Source organism: Rhea pennata, chromosome 9 (genome assembly GCF_028389875.1).
Source record: "Rhea pennata isolate bPtePen1 chromosome 9, bPtePen1.pri, whole genome shotgun sequence".
Classification (NCBI taxonomy): Eukaryota; Metazoa; Chordata; class Aves; order Rheiformes; family Rheidae; genus Rhea; species Rhea pennata.
The window spans coordinates 26,193,934-26,214,373 of NC_084671.1; the positions used below are offsets into that span (position 1 = coordinate 26,193,934).

Genomic DNA, 20,440 nt, shown 5'->3' on the forward strand with positions numbered 1-20,440 from the left:
AAATGTAGAAATGGAATTACTGGAAATACTGATACGGAAATCAATGTCTGCTAAGAACATATTTAAGCTTAGCAGAAACTCCAGCTTTTTAATTTAAAGACACTGAACTATTTTAAATGGGGAGTTTCCTGGGGAGTTGATAAGCACACTACTGCAACTTTCAGTTGTCCCACAGTAGTTTGTCCAAAGTGTGGGATGATTTTACCATGGATGCTGAAATGTGTGGTGAAGACACACCTGAAATTAGCATGGCTCCAGTTGAGCTTCCTGCTCAATCAAGATTCAGTGCACAGCAGCACAGCTATTGTGCTTCCAGTGTACGTCTGGAAATCCTTTTAGCTGCCTTTGTTCTTCTGGAGCACCAGTTAAGAGATCCTGCCTGGCTGTGCATGTGATTACTCAGCAAGAAGCATGAGTGGGACCATGGGTGTCAGAGCGGCTTGTGTAGGACCAGCACAGGTCTGAGAGGGCCAGCTGGGACTGCTGAGCTCAGCCCGGACCTGTGCTAAGCACCTGCCCTGGCCTTCTGGGCTCAAGGAAGGGTGGCAAGCTTGGCACTGCCCTGCGCTTGCGCTAGGCTGAGCTTGAGTGCTGAAGAATGTTGCTTACCAGCTAATTTTACAGGAATTGAGTCGGATTTTGATCAAGGCTGGTTGAGCGCCAATTGTCTTGGGTGCAGTCTGCTCTGCAGCTCTTCGGGATCTTTAATAGCCAGTTTATTTCATTCTGGTCTCTTGCGGCTCAGGGAAAACTTTCTGTTTTCGTTACTGTGAACATATTTCTTAAAATCCCCTATTTTATTGGCACTGATTTTGTACTTAAAATTTCTCATGTTTATATTCATCTTTAAGGTGGGTTTTGGAAGGGGAATTTTGGGGGGAAAAACCCTACTTGTCCAATTTTATGAAATATTTAATCTTTAAATGTAATCTTTAACAAGATTAACTTTTTAGATTGCATTGAATAGTTTCTAGTTAAAGCTTTAGATGATTTGGATATATCCCTTGGTGTGTAGTCCAGTGCCATTTGCAATAACATGTGATGACATTGACATGAACTTCATTTAGGAGATTCAACTTCAGACTGAGGCAGAGTGGCCTACAAATTATGTATTTATTCAATTTTTTAAAAAACAAATAAGTAGCAACTCCCTCCAGAAGTCTGTTAGTGCAACACTATTGCTGAGATTTCAAAAGCATCAAAGCTGAGAAAATAAAATTTGATTCCATAACTATCAGTCATCTAATTCATGCTAGCATGGTGTTTCTCATGGCTCTGCTAAGCAGACTGATTTTTCTGGCTTGAGAATAACTACCAAGCTTGTGCAGGTGTGTATCAAAGCGCGTGTGTGTTTATGTGCAGAATGCGTAGGACTGTCCTTGTCCAACATTGCTGTTAACGCTCTGAGGTGAGAATTCACTAGTTGCTTTTGACAGATGGACGGTTATTCTTAATGAATACTACTATCTTAAAGTCATACAAATATTGAAAAGAAAGGGCAAAAAACAAACACTTTTTACCCTTTTCCCTTCTTAGTGTAGCTTTAGTAGGATAATGCCTTAAAAAAAGAACAGATTTCAAAATTCATGATGTTCCTGTCAATTTTTGCTCCTGTTTGCTTCTCTGTAATATGAATATAATAGTAGTTACCTAACTTGGATTTTTTTTTTTTTAGCAGTAGGCATTGGCACTTTTTTTGGTTCCAAATCCGACATTACCTTTCTGTAAATTTGTAGAAATCACTTGACTTCCTTTTGTTTTTCCCCTATCAGTAACAGGAAGGGTATGAATACTTATCTGCTTCATCAAGGCTTGTGAATTTAATACTGAATATTTATACAGATATGTAAAGGTAAAGAAACCCATTATTATCTGCACCCACTCTACATTGTAGAGTGGAGGTTTACTGCCCGGTGCTTGGGCTAGATGTACATTGCTTCCTCAATCTGAGATTTGCTACCTTCTGCAAGCATGAAACAGAATAGAAAACTGTTTATGGGAAGGAAATTTCCTGAGATATGATTGGCAAAATCTTTTTCTGGAGATAGGCATGTTGATATTAAAATAGAGCTGGGCAAACAGAATATTGCCAAGTTAGCAGTGGTACTTTTGTGGCTCTTTGGTGGTTACTGGTTTAGAAGAGTTGGTCTGAATCGCAACTAATCTTTTTAGATATGCTGAATTTCATTTCATTTACTGCTTGTGCAAGGTGCTAATACTTAAGGACAAGCCTCTATTGTCGGTGTGCAGGCAAACTTCAGGAGCTTGGGAAATGTTTTAGAAGAATGACAAGTTTTTCCTGTGGATCGATACGAAAGATTCTGCAAAAAACGCAAGCAGCCGCTCAGAAGCGGCAGGGTGGTTTGTATCCGATAAGTCAGCAGGGAGGGGAGCCGCCGGCCCGAGCGTAGCTGTGGCACGGCGCGCGGGAGGAGGACACGATCATCTAAAGCTGCTGCCCTGCTCGCTGCCCTCCTGAGCTCTGCAGAATTTAGTCTCGCGGTTATAAGGTGGGGCCCATAACGCATTTTGAGGTGAAAAGCATGTAAAAATGTAGTACTGCCGTTTTGTCTTCCTGCCTTGTTAGAGCATTAATTATTAGCAATAAGGTGTTTTGGCAAACCTTAAGGAAAGTCTTTTAGTGAACATCAGAAACTACTTTTTGTTTAAACAAAAGTGGCATGAATTTAAGAAGTTGAAGAAAGCTTATTGCAAGAAATTTCCCTGCACAGGGAAATTACTGGAAATGTCTGGGAAGTTATAAATGTATGGGCAATCATAAAACTCCAGCCAGGTTTCAGTCAAGAATGGCAGAAGCACTGTGATAATATTTAGGTGGGTCTTTCCTAGTCAGGGAATTTGTGTTCTGGGTTCATCTCGCTGCTTAGACATTGGATAGACACTTTTTTAATGTGTATTTGATCAAGCCTTTTATTTTGCTATCTTTTCCCCCTAACTCCTTACAAAAATATTCCTTACAAATGTGCTGTTTGTAGTGCATACTTTCATGCCTTTCTTGTGTTTATCACTGATACTGCAATTAAATATGAGTTCAGTATGTAATTTAAAATTCATATTTCAAGATACGAAGGGAAAAATGCACAGATTAACTTATTACTTTTCTTCAACTGAAAGAAAGTAGTGTTTCCAAAAAAATAAGTACAGAACATGAAAATTACTTAACTTGAATTCATAGATTAATCAGTGTAAATCACAAGTACAATTAAGGAGTATATATATATTTTTTAAGTATTTATGAACCATCTGGAAGGTCTTTTACAAGCCAGTGCAGAGGCAAGTTCCAAATTTTATTCTTTAGACGTGTCTAAGAAAAAATGTTTGGGGTTTTCTGGTTGTTTTTTGGGGATTATTATTGTTGTTGTTATTTTGGTGATACCAGCATAAAAGGTTTTGTGTAGCAACCTTGCAAAATTCATGGAGAAAAACAGAATAACAAAAGGCTTGCTTATTCTTCACTTTTTCTTTGGGTTGATGTAGCTTCCACCAAACTCTTGCTCAGTCTGCTGTTTCTGCTTGGGAAAAGCAGGCTACTGCAGCTTCTGCCTTTATATCTGTCCTTGCATTAATAACCTAGTAACAACTTCTCCCTTTGTGCTTACTCACGCATCTTAAGGTTTTAGTACTTTCTTTTGAGCCTAGATTTAGAATTAGGAAAAAAACACTTTGCCAGTACGGTCAAAACCAAGCTCATGTGTTTCTATGTTAAGTTTACAAAGCAAGGTGTACAGGAGTGGTTCACTAGTACCACCAGCAGCAGGTACTAGTAGTTTCACCTGTTGGCAGATACTCCTTTTTTTTTAATTTTTATTTATTTTTTATTTCTAAAGAAAGTCCTGGACTATGCAGTTCTGGTGGTATAGGGGTATAGGCCTAGGCAATTTTTTAATAGCATGCAAGTCAGTACCTGATATTTTTCAAACAAATCTACACAATTTCCTCATCTTCACAGCTAAATGAGTTTTATCATCATTGGTTGTTACAGGTAAAAGATAGATGGTGTAATTAGTCCTTGAAATGGTAACATTTCTATAAAATCATGTATGCTTTCAGGAAGTGACTGAAGAATTGTTAGTAGTATGTGAATGTCTGAAAAATTAGGCTCAAACAATTGCAAAATCAGTTCTTTCTATTGTTTGAAGATCTGTGAAGATACATAGTCTTTGTTTATGTAAAGAAATGTATTTTGCCCTCTTGCAAAATGCCTAAAAGAAGAAATTCTCAGGTGTGGTAATTCACGTAATCTTTCCTGTCATATTAACAGGATGGACAGAACCCTGGTCCTCCACCATTGATACCAGGACTGGGGCAGCAGGGAGGACAAGGTCGTCTTGGCCCTCACAGCCAAGGACCTGGTCTTAATAAAGGTAATTATATATCCTGTCTGTTCTTCTTTGCTCTCCAAAAAGTGACAGTTCCAGTGCAATGCCTCTAGGTAGGAAAGGCTATAGCATAGCATGGGGCCTTGGCTCGGAGAGAAGGTTGCACAGACTCTAGCAGGAATGTAGAGGAGAAGTGTTTCCCCAAAGAATATTTAATGTGAGATGTATAGGCTGTACTTTGGAGAAATGTGCAAACTAGAACATCCTAGAAATGTTTTTAGAAAACATTACAGAAATTTGCTATGGTTTTTTCCTTCAAGGTGACTCCCGTGGTCCACCAAACCATCACATGGGCCCTCTCTCAGATAGAAGGCACGACCAGAACAGTGGTGGTCCTGATCATGGGCCTGAGAGAGGGTTGTTTCGAGGTGGCCAGGAGTGGGGTGATGGTAGAGACAGCAGGGGCATGCCAGATAGACGAGGACCTCACCCAGATTTCCATGATGACTTTGATCGACCAGATGACTTCCGTGACGACTTCCATCCAGATAAGAGATTTGGCCATCGATTACGGGAATTTGAAGGGAGAGGAGGTCCACCATTACAAGATGAAAAATGGAGACGCGGTGGACCTGGGCCTCCCTTTCCTCCTGATCACAGGGAATTTGAAGGAGGAGGTTCAAACCGTGGGCCTCCTGGTGCTTGGGAAGGACGGCGACCATCAGATGATAGATATCCACGGGATCCCGAGGATGCACGGTTCCGAGGAAGACGCGATGAGAGGTAAGAATAAATCTTCTTGTTGTTTTGGGGTAAAGGGTGAATGGAGGGAAATCTTTCTTCCTGGTTTCCTTTTCATTAAGGAGTCTATCTGTTTCAGATTTATAAACTGGAAACCAATAAGGAAATGAAAACTCTAATATACCTGAGTATAGAGTCCATAAAATCATTCAGTAATAGAAGAAAACTTGAAAAATGGTCATTGTACACAGCAGCTTCCGTGTCTTTAAACAGTAAGTAAAGAGAAGGGAGGAAATTTTGTAGAGAAGATCAAGTGACACAGGATGAAGATTTGAGATCGTTTTGATGAAAATTGAGAGGAAACTTGAAGGTTAAAATGACAAACTTTTGAACACTAGAAATGGAATTCGAGACTCTTGTCTCCAGTCACAAACTACAGCATGACTGTAGAGACTGTAGAATGAGATGTAATATACGTGTAAGGAGCAGGAACAGTGATCCTACTATCAAATATTAAGGGGCAGAGCTACTGCATCTGTTGGACTGTTGAGACTATTTTTCTCATGTTTTGCTTGTAGGAATTTTATTTCTTTCTGACTTATTTCTTAATGCCAAGCGAAGAACTCAAAAATAATCTAGTTCATAGCAATGTCCATGTCATTGCTCACAGTTTCCAGACGAATCACAAAGGGACGAATTTGCTTCTAGTTACCAATGTAAATATGGAAGAATTACTCTTAAGTCAGCAAGATTAACTGTCATTGAAAGTTGCTCCAGACTTATGCTAGTTTAACAGTAAAATTTGGCCTCCAAGGTCTAAGCCTCTCACTGACCACCAACTCCGTATGTATAGAAACGTGTATTTGTACAAATATATTGTGGTCTCCACATAATGTGAATTTTGTGTGTTTTAGTTGCCTTTTTAATCATTTTCTTACATTCCTTTTACTTTACATCTATACAGCTCTTCTTTTAGCTATTTTCTACCTAGCTCTGTAAAGATGTACCTTCCTTTTGTGTGAAGAGTATGAAAAGAAATGAACAGTAACTAAAAGAAGGTAACAATTAAAGCCATTTTAAAAACGTAAGAGTAAAAATAGACAGCATCCAAGCTGAATGGTCTGCGTTATAGAATTCTAAAAGACATGGCAGACAACATTTTTAAAAGTGCAGTAGAGATTTTTGAATCTTATATTGGAAGTGTTTAGGGACTTGGAAAAATTTTATTATCCTGATTTTAAAAAGGTTTCAAGAAGAGTATCCAAGAAACCTGTGATCTGTAAATCTGACTTCTGAACTAAGAAGAGTCTGTTCGTCACAGTACGAGTATTTGTACAGATAATTTAGTTTAAAAAGAATGAGCACAAGGCTATAAAGGGCTTATTGTGCTTAGCAAACTTAATGAATTCCTTTGAAGGTGAATTAGATGCTATTTACTGCAGATGCTGAGGTGAACCTAAGAATCCCAATCCACTCATTTAGCTGGCTTGGTTTGGAATTGAGATTGTAACTGGCTTGATCAAGCATGAGAGGGATGTGTGTGTATGTGTGTGTTTCTCTCTAATTTCCCGTCCTTTTCATCCCTGTCCTGTTCTTACTCTACCTGTGCATATCAACATGATGCTTCTACTGCAGAGACCTGCCTCTTCCTGCCTGCTAATCTGCACAGTGTGTAGTTCTGTACGTTAAGGTCCTAGGCCTCAAGGAAGACGACCTGAGAGCAGTCAAAACAGGAACTGAGACCTATACAAGGCAGGGTTTCACGTGTGACTGATATGCAAAAGTGAAAAAGGATCTATATGACACAATATTAGGTGCTGTGGCTATGTCAGGCATAGGTACGGTTAGATCTCAAAACTGAACTGTGGCCATAAGGTTGCCTAACTTGCAAAAGGAAAGGCACTATTTCTGGTAGCCTTAGGACCTTGTGTTGCAAATCTAGATAATTTACAAGCTAAGCAGAGTCACACCATGTCAGTATTAAAATGGGAGACCCTCTAAAGAACACCTAGAGGACTGTGCTGTTTCAAGGCTGAACAATATTGCTTTGTGGTTATTTGAACCATTTGTACCTGAAACTGTTCAGTTTGTTTTCCCAGATCATCTAAGTTAATGTAAAATGGTTCATTGTCCATACACAGCACTCCCTCCATCCACTGTTGTACCTATATAGGCACAGCAGCCTCCTCTCTGTATTGTGTTTGTTTTCTGGGAGGTGGAGACAGACCTATTGTTTTTAATTAAAAAAAATGTAAAAGTTTAAAAATATTGTATTGTGTTATGACTACTGTTAAAATATTTAAATTTGTAATTAAAAGGTTAATGTTGTTAAAATTCTAAATAAAAGTATCTAAAGTTTTGCTTGTAATAGGATGCACTGTGTCTTTAATGAGCTGGGGAAGGGGATGTTGCAAAAAGCCAAAACTACCTGAATATTACTGTGGCTATGGTTTGGCCAGTGTGGAACTGGGATGAGAAGGGATGGGGGGCCGCAGTGTGAATGGGCAAGGACAGTGCTCCACATTATTAGAGGTCTCGCTGAGGGGTGGGCAGTACTAGAGTGGGATTGCACTGTGAGGCCTCCTGAACCAGTGTGCCTGCACCACCTAACCATCTTGTCTGTGCTTGCACAGAGATTGTGGGACCTGGGCTGTAAACTGAGACAGTCGTAACAACTGATGCTCATGCATACGTTTGGAGTTGCAATGATACACAGAATATGTCTGCACTTTTACAAGCACTCCAAGTGTTTATATGCTGGTACTGTAAAAAACAAAACTTCTAGTATTCATGCAGCCATCTAGAGGCTTATTTGAAATGGCTTTTGATAGTTCAGTAAGAACCATTCTTCTCTCTGAAGATCTCAGTAAAAAACCCCAGTATGATACTGGAGGAACTATACTTAATAAAAAATACAGAACCCAATCATATCAAATTACTGAAGATGTCGTGGTACTTGCTAGAAGGAAATAACCAACTTCAGTGTCACGATAGCTACATTTCACAAAACAGAATTTTTCATTATTGCAGTTGGATAAACTACTTTTTGGGCTGTAGGATGCTACTGTGCACTGTTCAGCAACCATCCTCACTACAGAGTCAAGTACAGTCTAAGATCATTTGCTGAAACTATCAACTTAGATTCTTAAGAACAGAATGCATAAGAGAATGTTATAGCAAAAGAATCCAAAATGAATAAAATTTAGAAGGGGAAATAAGACCACAACAGCTACGGAAATTCACTTGTCCTTTTCCTTACCTTACCTTATATCTAACATCACTCACTGATTTTTACCTTTTCATTAAATGAATGCAATATTTTTCTTGTATGCCAATATTCTTCTTGTATGAAAAAACACAGACAAGGAAATAAGAGGGGAAACGATAAAAATGAAATGACAAAGTGCTCAGAGGCATAAAGTGAGCAGAGTCTTTGTCCACAAATCCTGTTTTAGTGTGTGCTACAGTATTAAGTAAAACAGTTCAGAAACAAGTTGATTATTGAAGATGACTCAAGTTTATCAATGTAAATTCTACCTAAAAAACACATTTGTACCATGTTCTCTCTTGTAGCTTCAGAAGAGGAGGACCCTCAAGACACGAGGGCCGGGGACCCAGGGGGAGAGATGGCTTTCCTGGTCCTGAAGATTTTGGGCCAGATGACGCTTTTGACTCTCCAGATGAAAACGCAAGAGGAAGGGACCATGGTGTTCGGGGGCGAGGTCGCGGTACTCTTAGAGGTGAGGGAACATTCTTCCACAGTGAAATGCAAGGTTGAGGACGCAAAGACATTTCCTGGGGCAAATTACGATAGTTTCATGAATACGATGTTTCTTCTCACTCTCATCCCCTGCATCTCTTGCTGCTCAGGAGGCCGAAAGGGTCTGCTTCCTACTCCAGATGAATTTCCACGTTTTGAAGGAGGACGGAAACCAGAATCCTGGGATGGAAACAGAGAAGGTAAAAATAAATAAATAAACAAATAAATCTAGTGAGGTGTGCTTTAGCTAATAGACTTAACATAACCATTCTTTTAGTTATGTAGTTTTTAAAGTAGCACTTCTGTATCTCACATGCTTGTTATCACTCTCTTTACTACCAGGAAAGCAATACTTAGTTCTTTAAGTCTTTCTAAATTTAGAAAAATCTTAACTGGCCAGAAAGTGACTGGCTCTAAATGCAGGTATCCCACTGAACAAAAAAATGACTGTGGCTCTAAAGTCTTGATTTTTAACTTCAACTAGTATACAGTTCAGAACTGTCTGTTGTTGCCACCTGTGGATGACCGAAGTGCATCTTTGTCAGATCATGTGTTTTTGAGACATATATTAATACCATAGTAATCTTTCACTATTGTTTGTTTAAAAAAAAAACAAGAGTTTTCAATTTTCAGCTACAATAGCTTGCTGACATTAGTATTTGTGTTACTAACAGTACTAACTATGAATGAGAACTCTTTATATGGGTAAAACTAAGGTTTTGCAGTGTCATGAAAAAATGAGTACAAATGCCACATGAAAAAAAAAAGATGAATATGTGATTCTCTTTTCTAAAACACATGAAAATATTTTATTCTAAAAAGAATGTTTTAGATCTATCATTTTCTCCTTTCCTATCTTCTTTTAAACTTTAAAACCTATCTTCATCATCGTACCTTTACCTTTCTTACAACTTATTCATCTGTTTGCTTGCTTGCCTGTTTAGAAAAAATACAAAATTATAAGTTACAAAACTAAGGACCAATTAATGTAGAAAGCGTGTAAATTTGTGGTTAATTCCAAAATTAGAAATAATGATCTGATGAACATTACTTATGATCCTGTTTTTTCTTGTCATGATCAGGTCCTCGTCCAGATCACCCTCCTCATGATGGACACTCTCCAGCTAACCGAGAACGTTCTTCTTCGCTCCAGGGCATGGACATGGCCTCACTACCACCACGCAAACGGCCCTGGCATGATGGACCAGGGACCTCTGACCACAGAGAAATGGATGCTCCAGGTGGACCTCCAGAGGAGAGAGGGAAAGGTAAGAAATCTCTATATTGAAAACTTTGTGCAACACTGGCACATTTTTCAGCAGTAAACTTACTGAACTTATATTCAGAGGAGGGTAAGGCTGAATTGAATTTTATGGTAAATACTTAATCTTGCACACTGCTAAGCTAAAAATAAATCTTAAAGGAACTGAGTAGAAGGGATTTTCCAAATCCAGATCGTATTACTCTTTTGGGCATCAGATAATCCTCCTCTTAAATATCCCGTGCTCCTGTTCAATAATAAGTTTTTGGTTCCCCGTTACTCCAGTTGGAAAACTATTGTTAAGAGCCTTTTTCTTCATTTTTGGATTAGCAATTTGTAATTTGTAGTTAGTTAATATTCTTTTTTGTGCTTCAAGTTAAACAGGGTTTTTTCCTTACTAATACTTAAATCATATAAAATCTTTCCCATATCAGCCTTAATGAGCCCTGTTTTTATTCTTTCCTTACAATTTCTCCATTTGTAAGAGTGTAAGCATGGCCAACCATGATCAGAGCAGAAGTCCATACAGCTTATAAGAACAAAGTAAACCTGTAGCAGTATGTCCCTGAAATCCTCTCTCAACTTCCAGAGGTCCGTAGTTCAGGGACTTCCAGTAATGTTGCATTTTTATTTAATTGCTTTTGGCAGTTATTTTTTGTGTGCTTCTCTAATTGCTTTGTGAAAAAATATAAACTTTTGACATGCACAACATCCACTGATAGACCTAACTGCAGTGGAGACTGTGCTTTAAAAAAAAGGGGGGGAAAGGGGAGAATGATTCTCTTTTAAGCCTGTCAGTTGCCATTTCTATTCAGTGATGTCTAGGGTTTTTCTTGGAAGAAACAATGGAAAGTTGATCTCTTTCATTTCTGAATGCCACCTGCAATTGTGTCGAACTGTATCATGTCCACCCTGAATTAGCTCTTCTCTAGGTTAAAGATTTCTGATCTGTTCAGTTGTTCCATCTGGGAAGCTGTTTTGTACCTTTTACTATCCTTATTTAACTTCTCGATGCCCTTTCCAGTTTTCTTTTGTAAATTAAATGGGATAATTAGGAATTGCACAAACTACATAAGACATGGTTTAACCATGGACTTCCACAGTTGGCTTGATTGTATTCTATTTTCTCCATTCTTTCCTAATAGCTCCTAATGTCATATTTGCCTTTTTTGGCTACTATTGAACAATAACATGATGTAGAACTAGCTACTGTAACTCACAGACTACCTTTTTTGGGAGTCTTATAGGCAGTTCAGAGCCTATTACTGTGAGTACTGTGAGTCCCATGGTCATCCTGCTAATCCTGCAGCATTTCTTGTTCCTTTTTGCCTGTTAAAAGTCCAAGGCTTGCCATTGTCTATTCTAATGATGTCCTCATACTGCCTATTCATTGCTATGCTCTGATCAGTGACTGAGATCCTTTTCAGTTGTTTCCAAGTGCTGAGCTCACAGTCTGTAGTTGAGGCTGCTGTTGGTCCTCAACTGCACAGCCTGGCCTTTGATGCCACTGAATTTCATATCCTCAAGTTTAGTTAGCACTGATAGGCCAAAACTGTTGTTCACATTAGGTAGCTCCTTATTAAATCTCTAGGATTCCTTTTCCTTCACTGTCAGATGCTTTACTGAATTCAAAACACATGTTATCCACTATTCTTGTGCCTAGACAATTCATTACCATACCAAAGGAAGTTTAATACAGTGGCAGAAAGCTTGAGGAACAAAACATGAGCAATCCTTTTTCAAATAAGGATTCTGTCACCACCTGCCGAACTGCTAAAGTCTTTGGGGGGTGTAAGCTTTATGGACTAAAAGCTCTGTGGAACAACCTGGTCTCTTATTTTACGCAGAAACAAGCACAGTCAACAAAAAAAATAACTTTTGCTAAAATGGAGCAAAAATATCCTAATTTGACTGTAGCAAATTTGCCCATAAAGCACTTCCCATTATTTTCTTAAAAATAATACATTAATTCTAGCTAATGGCTTGAGTTTCTTTCTTTTATCAGTACTAAAAAGATCAGTGAGAAGCAGAAAATCTTCACGTACCTGGCTATGAGAGCTAATAAAGTTTACATTCTTGCTTAGTGGTAAAATAGAGCATTTTTCCATTATTTCTAGCAAAAAAAATAATCAACCAGTAACGTTACTCATTATCTTCATCGTCGTTATCTTCATCACTAGCCTCAACTGATCAATCAGTGCTGTGTCTGCGTTTAGAAAAAGTATTATGAATAGCATGCCAAATAGATTAAATAAAAAATATACAAAAAACACAGATGATGGTAAGGGATGAGAATAGATAGGAATGACAGGGAGTTTTGAGGAGACCATGATTATTGTTGTGCTGCCTTATTTAAGTCCTTGCTGACTGTACCAAACAATCTCCTTTAATTCCCATTTAAATTTGACTGCTGACCATCCTCTAGACTGTCATGCAGATACTGAATTTATATTAAAAAAAATGTATAGTGGGAAGAGGGATAAAATTACAGGTCTCAACTATATTCAGCTTGCAAATGACTGTACTACATGAGAACTAGTTAAATATATAGTCTGTCTGAGCAGAGACGTGGCTTAAACTACAACATCAGTGACTGATTGTGTTTCATTTTTAGGACGAGGAAGTTCAGGACCTTCACAGAGAGTGCCAAAATCTGGGAGGTCTAGTTCTTTAGATGGAGACCATCACGATGGATTCCACAGGGATGAAGCCTTCGGTGGAGGCCCTGCAGGAGGCAATAACCCTTCAAGAGGAGGAAGGAGTGGTAGTAATTGGGGAAGAGGAAGTAACATGAACTCTGGTCAATCAAGAAGAGGAGCATCTAGGGGTGGTGGAAGAGGACGATAGAAGAGGCTTCGACTGGGTCCCACCCAGTCCTTGCTGGACAATATTTAAATAAACTGCTATTCTGGACTCAAGGAGAAAGTAAACCTGCACCACCACAAACCTGGATTCTTAACTGGGATAACTGAATGTGCATTAGTTCCTAACGAGGGTCTTTTCCTAGATCAATCAACAGCTACTAGCTGCAATATTGTAGCTAGGTTTCTATTTTGTCCTCTCCATCCCCATTTTCCTCATCTTCTTCTTTTACCTACTTTGTTTTGTGAAGAGCTGGAATTTTTTTTAGTGTTGTAAGACATGGAGCACCTCCACAGATTTCAGTTCACCTCCAGAAAGAAACTTGTTTCTATATGTACAGTTTGTCAGAAAAGTTACGTTGTTTTTGTATGAATACAGAATGTAATTTGCGCAAAAATTAACAAAAAAAAATCCATGCGATGTGTGATTCTTTACTCACCTAGAACTGTAAAAAGTGTCATCTTTAAGCAAATTTGTGCATCATATGGAGCAACAGAACTACCTCCTAAATTTTCTACAGTACAAAATGCTAATGCTTTATTCCTTACTTTGGGGTTTATCATGCATAGAGAACTTTCTTTTCCACCTTTAGCCACAGCTGTCTATAGACAGTAAGTCGTGCTGATGTTAAAATTCCAAAACACAGGAAATCACCGCTGCTTGCTATTCTACCATCCTGAAAGAGAAAAATGTGCAACACCATTTAGAAAATTGTCATAGACTATGAGCTATAACCTAGCAAAACAGACAGCATGACAAACGTTGTCATTCTATGCTTCACTTTGAGTCAAATATTCCTGTTCATAATAGCATCAGTTTCTATAAATCAGGGAGGAAAGAAGTTTAGCAGCTTGATTAATACGGATGCACATGTAGTGGCTGTAGCACACACTGCTTAAAGATAAGGGTTTCAGTACAGGCTGGTGCACTCAGGTATTGAAGTGCAAACCTTGTTAGTTGGTCACTTTCTTAACATTTTTAAGCATCTTTTTCTCTAGGGTATTTTTTCCTATTTTATTTCTTTGCAATACTGATAGTTTTTAATTGGGGCAGGAAGAGGGAGTACTCCTATCTTTCACATTTCATAATAAAGCTACTTACCAACCACACTTTTCAGTTTTTCCCATGAACGCCAGGCTATCAAATACACTTCTAAACATAGCTGCTTTCATATCTAACACCTCAAGAGAAGCATATCATGTAAACACATATTCTAAAGCCAGCTCTCAGGAAGAGAGGATGATCAGAAATGTAGTTCTATAACTAACAAAGATACTGCGGCAAAAGAGCAATACATAGCAGCTATTTTACCTGCCTTGCTGTTCCATCAGATTCACTGGAAAGGCTGGCCGAAGTCTTGACCTCACTGAAACAGAGCACAGCATAGATATCTAACTGCTGTTCTCTTTGTTCAGTCAGAAGTAAGTTTTTCTCCTAGTTTTTAATTTTTAGGGTGCAAAATGACTTGTGACTATTACAGTGAAGAACTTTTAGCCTGTAAAATTCCTGTCACAGGGGCTCTAGTGAGGCAGAATGGTGTTAAAGGCACTAGCTGGGATGCACCTGATATGATACAGTTTCTCTTTGAGGGGGAAAAAAATAATTATTTTTCTACCTCTACCTGCAGAAGAAGGTACCTCAAGATAGACTCTGTGAAGTTTTAATGCTAAACATCAGTGATTTATTATTAGGAAAAATGTGGGTTTCTTGTTTCTGTTTTCCAAAGTCATATATTCTTCTTAAGGGGCTGAAAGTGACTTTTGCAGATTAGAGTACCTGATTTAGACAATGAGCTTTTCAGTCCCTAGGTAAACCACAGCCCTCTACCAAAACAAGTTAAAGTGCACTGAACTATAGGAAACATCCTTCTCTAGAGAGAAGAAAGGGCATAGGCTTGTTTCTCCTGTGATGGTTGTTTTAACTTCCTTCAACCACTGTTGAGGGTAGTTGTTAAGTAATGTACATTCTCCATGGGAGAATCACAACTTGTTAAATTAAAATTGGAAATAGGCCATGGACACTGATGAATATGCATAGGAGGTCCAAAGAAATCTCTGTAATTAAGCATCCTACTAGCTTTCATATAAAATCTTGAAGGCCATAGTAGCATAGCAGAAGAGACAGGAGCAGTAGCTTCCCAGGCTGTGACACCATAATCCCCAACTGCTGGAAAATGGCAAAAAGTATTTAATGGGAGTATGCCTCCGTCCCTCTTCAGTTTGAGTTCAGTTTAAGTTCCTGTTCAGTTTAAGCTGGTAAAAAACATCGCTATACTTAGATGTACTGAATCCTTATACTCTAGATGCTAGTTTAGAGCTTTACCTATCTAAGGTTTAACTTGTTATTGCTGTCAGAAATAAGATTTAAATATTGAGGCTTAGAAGTTATGGAAGTGAGAGCTAATTTCCTGCTATTCCAGACAGCGCTGACTTGAACTTTTAAGGAAAAAAAGTGACCCTTAGTGGAACATCTATACTGGCATTTGGTATACAAATTGTTTTATTAAAGCAAATTACGTACATTTAAGCTTCCCTCCCCCTCTCCCATTTTACAACTTCAGTTTATTTCAGAACAAATACTGCATGAATAGGTTAAACCCTAGAGTAGCAATGCAGACAAATATTGCCGTGTTTAGCTTTATTATATATATGAGGTGCATGTACTCAGTGGGACAGTGAGCCTGGTACTCTCATTTATCTGCAGTGGTTCAGCGTACAGCTGAAGCACCAAACTCGGGGAGGGGGGGGGATCCATCAGCCTGAATTCAGCACCTTACTAAAAGCTGACTGGTTTCTGGATTTTAACAGAACTGTACTAGCTGAAACAGGCTTTGACTTAACTACTAGCCCATCTGTTTTTGAAAGTCATGCTGTGAGTTTGAGCAGTTCCTGCCCAATTTGAGAAAGCTAGAAGTAACAGAACCGAAAGGAAGTTTGAAGAGCTGATGCTACACCTTCGGAGCCCAGGTATCTGCAGCCTACAGCAGCAATACCTGCAAAGGCTAAGAGTCTTATATACAATTAGCACCTTTCATTCTAACATCAACTCAAAAAGATTACCCTTACAGTTAAGGATATTGTCTTTGTGAGCCACAGCCCCAGTTTCATTTATTGGAGAGTATTTTTTAAAAAAAGAAAAAAAAAAAAAAAAAAAAAAAAAGGAATGCAGTTTAGCGGTAAATAATATTCGCATTCACCAGCCTCGGCAAGTACGTGCCCGCACTGTACGGGCGAGCACAACAAGGAGCCAACATTAGGAACAGTTAACTGCTTTGAGCTCTCACCCCGCTCCCCCGCGCTCGAGCACAGTTTGCCCGCCGTCTCCACGCTGCCGCCGTCTTCCAGGCCGCTCGGTCCGCCGCCTCCTCCGGGCCAGCGCGGCAGCGGCGCTCGCCCTCCGCCTCCCCCGCGCTCTGCGGCGGCTGCGGGCCGCGGGCGCCGCGCGCGGCGGAGCCGTTACCCGCGCGCGCGGCGGAGCCGTTACCCGCGCGCGCCGCCCCGGGGCAAAGGCCGCCTCGCGGCGGAGGGCAGGTGCGGCCGGCCGCCGCGGGAGCCGCGTCACCCGCGCCGGGCGCCCGCCTCGGGCTGAGCTGCCGGGCGCCCCCGGCGCGGCGGGGCTCACACGGGCAGCGCGGCGGCGGCGCGGCGCCGCAGCGCCGGGCCCAGCAGGCGGCCGAGGCGGCGCAGGCCGGCGGCGCCGCCGGGCAGCGCGGCGACGGCGGCGCCCAGCTGGGCAGCGGCGCCCAGCACCGCCAGCGCCGCGCTGCGCCGCGCCAGCGCCGCGTACAGGGTGCCGCCCAGGGCGGCCAGGTAGAGCAGCGTGGCGCCGCCGGGCTCCCGCAGCAGGCGGCCGGGCCCGCGCAGCAGCGCGGCGGCGCCCAGGCCGCACAGGGAGCCCAGCGACCAGAGCAGCGCGAACTTGCGGGCGCGCAGCAGCAGCAGCGGTACGTAGAGCGCCGCCAGCGCCCAGCACAGCGCCGCCAGCAGCAGGCACAGCCCGCTGCCCGCCAGCCGCTGCCAGCGCGACAGCCCCGGCAGCCAGGGGTCCGCCTCGGCCGCCCACGGCCAGCCGCCGCCGCCGCCGGCCGCCGCCGCCGCCTCGGCCCCCGAGCAGCCGTCGGGGGCCGCGCTGGAACTGGAACTGGAGCTGGAGCCGCCGCCGCCGCCCGCTTTCGCCTGCGCCAGGTACTCCTGCAGCTGCCGGCCCAGGTCCGCCATGGCGGCGTCGCCTACCGCGCGGCACCCGCCGCCATCTCGCGGAGCGGCCGCATCCGGGTCACGGGCCGCCGCCCGCCGCGGGGGCGGGGCGGCTGCCGTCACATGGCGGCGGGGGGGCGCGGCGTTGTGCGCGCGTGCGGGCGGCCGTTGGCGGCGGTGTGGAGCGGCCGAACCCGCCTCGTGAGGCGGGGAGCCGCGTCGGGCCCCGGGGCCGGCCTCAGCCGGGGGCGCTGCTCTGCCCGCCTTTCTCTCGTCTTGCAGGGGGGCCTGCGGCCGCTGATGTCTGCTCTTGCTTTTCTTCATGTGCTCGTGATTTCAGAGGATGGAGAGGCTGGTTTGCCTGAGGGAGGGGGAGCAGTGCTGAGGGGTGCCCGGCGCTGAAATGAAACACCACTGCCACGGTGAGGGTTCACCTCGCTGCGTCGTGGTATCACCATGGTATTATGGGGTGCTATCACCCTGAAAGTGTAGCTTACTAAGAGGTGGTATTTGAGACAGATATATTTCACACGTAACTTCAGAGTAGGCAGGAGGAAGTGGTGTCCAGTGGTTAGATCCTAACGGAGTATCTGGAGACTGGGTTTTGCCCTGCTCTGTGCTTCTTCTGGGACTGTGGTCAAGTCACGTCACTGCCTCTGTTCCTCAGGCATCCAGTCTGAGTCATCTTTCTCTAAAGATTGGTGGCAAGAACATAAATATTGTTAGGTATCCAGATGTATCTAGATACTGCAATAACTGAAGACAAAATGCCTCTGTTGTGGAGAATGATTAGGAACTCGTCTGCAGATTACTGGCTGCTCCTTCAACAATTTCTGTTAAATCATTGGATATTTACTATTAAGTTAATCTATTACCCTGATCTATTGCCCAACCAAACAAAACCAGCATGAGAGCATCTGACTCAGTTCTTAACAGTTTTAACTATATAATTAAAATACCACATGTGATGCTTAACCTGTATGATTCTCAGTGTTTACTGCAGGACTGAAAAGGAGATGTTTGCACACTATGAAACACAGGGAGCACAGAGCTGCCGTCATCAATCCCTAGCTTTTAAGGATATTCATAGCGATGGTGAGTTACATCACACCAATTGCCCTACAAGATAAAGTTTGAAACCAATTTTGGACTGAAATTCTCTGACCCTTTCGGGGGTCATTTTAGCATTGCGTTGTTGTGTCAGAGAACATAAAGATTTCTAACTGCCCAGGACAAAGTTCTGTCACTAGCAGAAGAGCTTTGATGTTGAAAATGTTGGCATTCGAAGGGGTTTTGTCCCTATTTAATGCCATCTAACCACTTTTCAGAAGATAGCATTCCAGATGTGTTTTCTGCTGCTCTGGAGGTAAAACACTTCTTGGGTCGCAGGAGAAATGTCACCTCTCTAGTACTAGATATAACGGCCCATCCAAGGCAGCAGCTCCGTGATAAGTGGCGCTGGAAGCGCCTCTCCCCTCCCTGCCACGGAGACCCGCTGAAGCATCAGAGGCTCCGAGGGCCGGGCGGGCCCAGCTGCCGCCGCTGCCTAACTCCCTTTTTCTTTCCCTTTATAGGAAAAGTATGCGCGGCCCGGGGGGGGGGGCCGCCCTGAGTCACTGGGGGCCGCGGCCGCCGCCCACGCGCGGGGGGCCCGGGCGGCCTGGGCGGGGCGGGGCCTCGCCCGCCCTCGCCGCCCGCCGGGGCCGCCGCGCCGCGCTGCCGCCCGCCTGTCCCGCCGCGCCGCTGCCGCCCGCCGCGCCGGAGGCGAGCCGCCATGACGGGCAGGTAAGGCGGGACGGGACTGGGGCGGGGGGGTCGGAGCAGCCCCCGGTGGGCCCAGGCGGCGCGGGAAGGGGGGCTCCGTCGTGAGTTTCAGCCGCAGGGGGCAGCTCCTGCCGGCTCGGCGCGGGTGGCAGCGGGTCGGAAACGGGCGTGGGGGAAGAGCAGAGCGAGGGCTGCTCCGCTGAGCCCTTCCTCTGCGTGGGGACGCGTTGTAGGGCGGCGGGAGGGTCAGAAACAGAGCTGGGACCGTGGCCGCGCATTGGCCAGACTGCCGCCTGCGGCGCGGGGTGGCAGGCTGCAGCCATCCCGCCTCCGGGGCCCTCCTGTCTGTCCCGGGTCCTGCGCCTCCAGTCCCCTCTTCTTGGGGCTGGCCTCAGAGGGAGACCTTCCAAGAGCTGTTTAAAAACCCTGGGTAAACTTTGAGCTTGATTTTCCTGTGCTGACGCAGGAGCACTCTGCGAAGTCACGTAATTGACAGATACGAAAGAAAAGCAGTGGGGAAAGTGTTCGCTGGTGTCTTGAGAGGGATCGAACAAATGTTTAATGTCTCTGACACTTGTTTCCACATCTGTAGAATAAAACACAGATGTCTTAAAGCGGTTTGTGAAAATAAGCTTGTTTTTATAAAATGTCTCGAAGAAAAGTAACAAAGTAATATGAAAATTAATAGGCTATCTTTTTAAGATAGCCTTCCTCCTGAACATTGCTGTCTTTATCATAATCTCAAAGCATCATTCCTCATGACTAAAAACACAGATCTGGAGAGCTTTGTAAACATTTTTTTTCTTCTTTGTATAACGTCTTCAGAGTTGAATTATGCTGTTTCTTACCATTATTCAGTTCTCAACATGTTTTGTGGGTTGTTAGGTACAATAATATGCTGAATAATTGTTACAACCCAACCTAAGAGTTAGGTGAATGTTCTTCTATTTTTGCTGTCTCTGGTGTTGATAGGTGGTTATGCATACTCTTAACACTTCTAGTTTTCATCACATGTTTTTTCATTAAATTGTCTTTCCGTTTTAATGGTCCCTTTCGTTCCTCAAACCTGTGAGATGGGTGCATATTTATCAATGTATGTTAATTTCCTTACAACTACACAAGATTCAGAACCTTAAATGTGTACCAATGCAGTTCCTGCATGTGGACGAGCAGCGGGAGATGAGAGAAGAATTTTAGACTTTATGAACCCACCTTACTCTATTCCTATAGCTCCAGTGTGTAGCACTGTTTAGACTGAAATGTCTCCCCTCAGCTGAAATCACTCAGCTACGGAGGAGAGTAGGAAATTACTGAGGACAGTAATCCTTGTGTCCCTCTTTCTTGTGCTTCGTTGGAAACCTGCCTTTTAAGGTAGAACCCTGTATTCAGTTAGAAGTTCTAATATAAAGCATGACGCATGTGGAACGTTCCAAAGTAGCTGAGACACTGTAGAGTGTGCAGTCCTCCAAAATAATACAGGATTTCTCTCTTCTTTCCCTCAAATGCATTTAAGGTT

General features: G+C 42.8%; 3 protein-coding genes and 1 long non-coding RNA gene across 9 annotated transcripts in view; 2 read left to right on the forward strand and 2 right to left on the reverse strand.

The window, feature by feature from the left end:
* The window catches only part of WDR33 (WD repeat domain 33), a 68,845-nt gene extending 55,464 nt beyond the window's left edge, over positions 1 to 13,381 (forward strand). Inside the window, exons 18-23 of the mRNA XM_062582527.1 lie at positions 4,283 to 4,385; positions 4,661 to 5,123; positions 8,655 to 8,821; positions 8,952 to 9,041; positions 9,924 to 10,109; positions 12,717 to 13,381. Coding sequence (XP_062438511.1) covers positions 4,283 to 4,385; positions 4,661 to 5,123; positions 8,655 to 8,821; positions 8,952 to 9,041; positions 9,924 to 10,109; positions 12,717 to 12,949 — 1,242 coding nt within the window. The 3' untranslated portion in view covers positions 12,950 to 13,381. The remainder of the gene's footprint in view (positions 1 to 4,282; positions 4,386 to 4,660; positions 5,124 to 8,654; positions 8,822 to 8,951; positions 9,042 to 9,923; positions 10,110 to 12,716) is intronic.
* Positions 1,095 to 16,442, reverse strand: LOC134143997 (uncharacterized). Of its 4 annotated transcripts, XR_009959256.1 has the most exons (7): positions 16,248 to 16,442; positions 14,276 to 14,330; positions 13,513 to 13,640; positions 12,148 to 12,308; positions 9,893 to 10,088; positions 9,736 to 9,777; positions 1,095 to 9,021 (listed from the first exon to the last, which is right to left on the reverse strand). It is a non-coding gene; the product is annotated as an uncharacterized LOC134143997 (long non-coding RNA). The 4 variants fall into 4 exon arrangements; XR_009959254.1 differs by lacking the exon at positions 9,736 to 9,777; XR_009959257.1 differs by lacking the exons at positions 9,736 to 9,777; positions 14,276 to 14,330.
* A 139-nt stretch (positions 16,443 to 16,581) lies between these two features.
* SFT2D3 (SFT2 domain containing 3) lies at positions 16,582 to 17,250 on the reverse strand. The gene has a single exon (XM_062583088.1). The coding sequence runs from the start codon at positions 17,179 to 17,181 to the stop codon at positions 16,582 to 16,584; it is 600 nt and encodes a 199-aa protein (XP_062439072.1). The 5' UTR covers positions 17,182 to 17,250.
* Positions 17,251 to 18,865: 1,615 nt separating this feature from the next.
* LIMS2 (LIM zinc finger domain containing 2) overlaps positions 18,866 to 20,440 on the forward strand; it is a 34,931-nt gene continuing 33,356 nt past the window's right edge. For 2 of the 3 annotated variants that reach the window (XM_062582302.1, XM_062582303.1), the window contains exon 1: positions 18,866 to 18,945. In XM_062582302.1, the coding sequence (XP_062438286.1) occupies positions 18,935 to 18,945 (11 nt within the window). In that variant the 5' untranslated portion in view covers positions 18,866 to 18,934. The remainder of the gene's footprint in view (positions 18,946 to 20,440) is intronic. The other variant, XM_062582305.1, reaches the window with a different exon arrangement.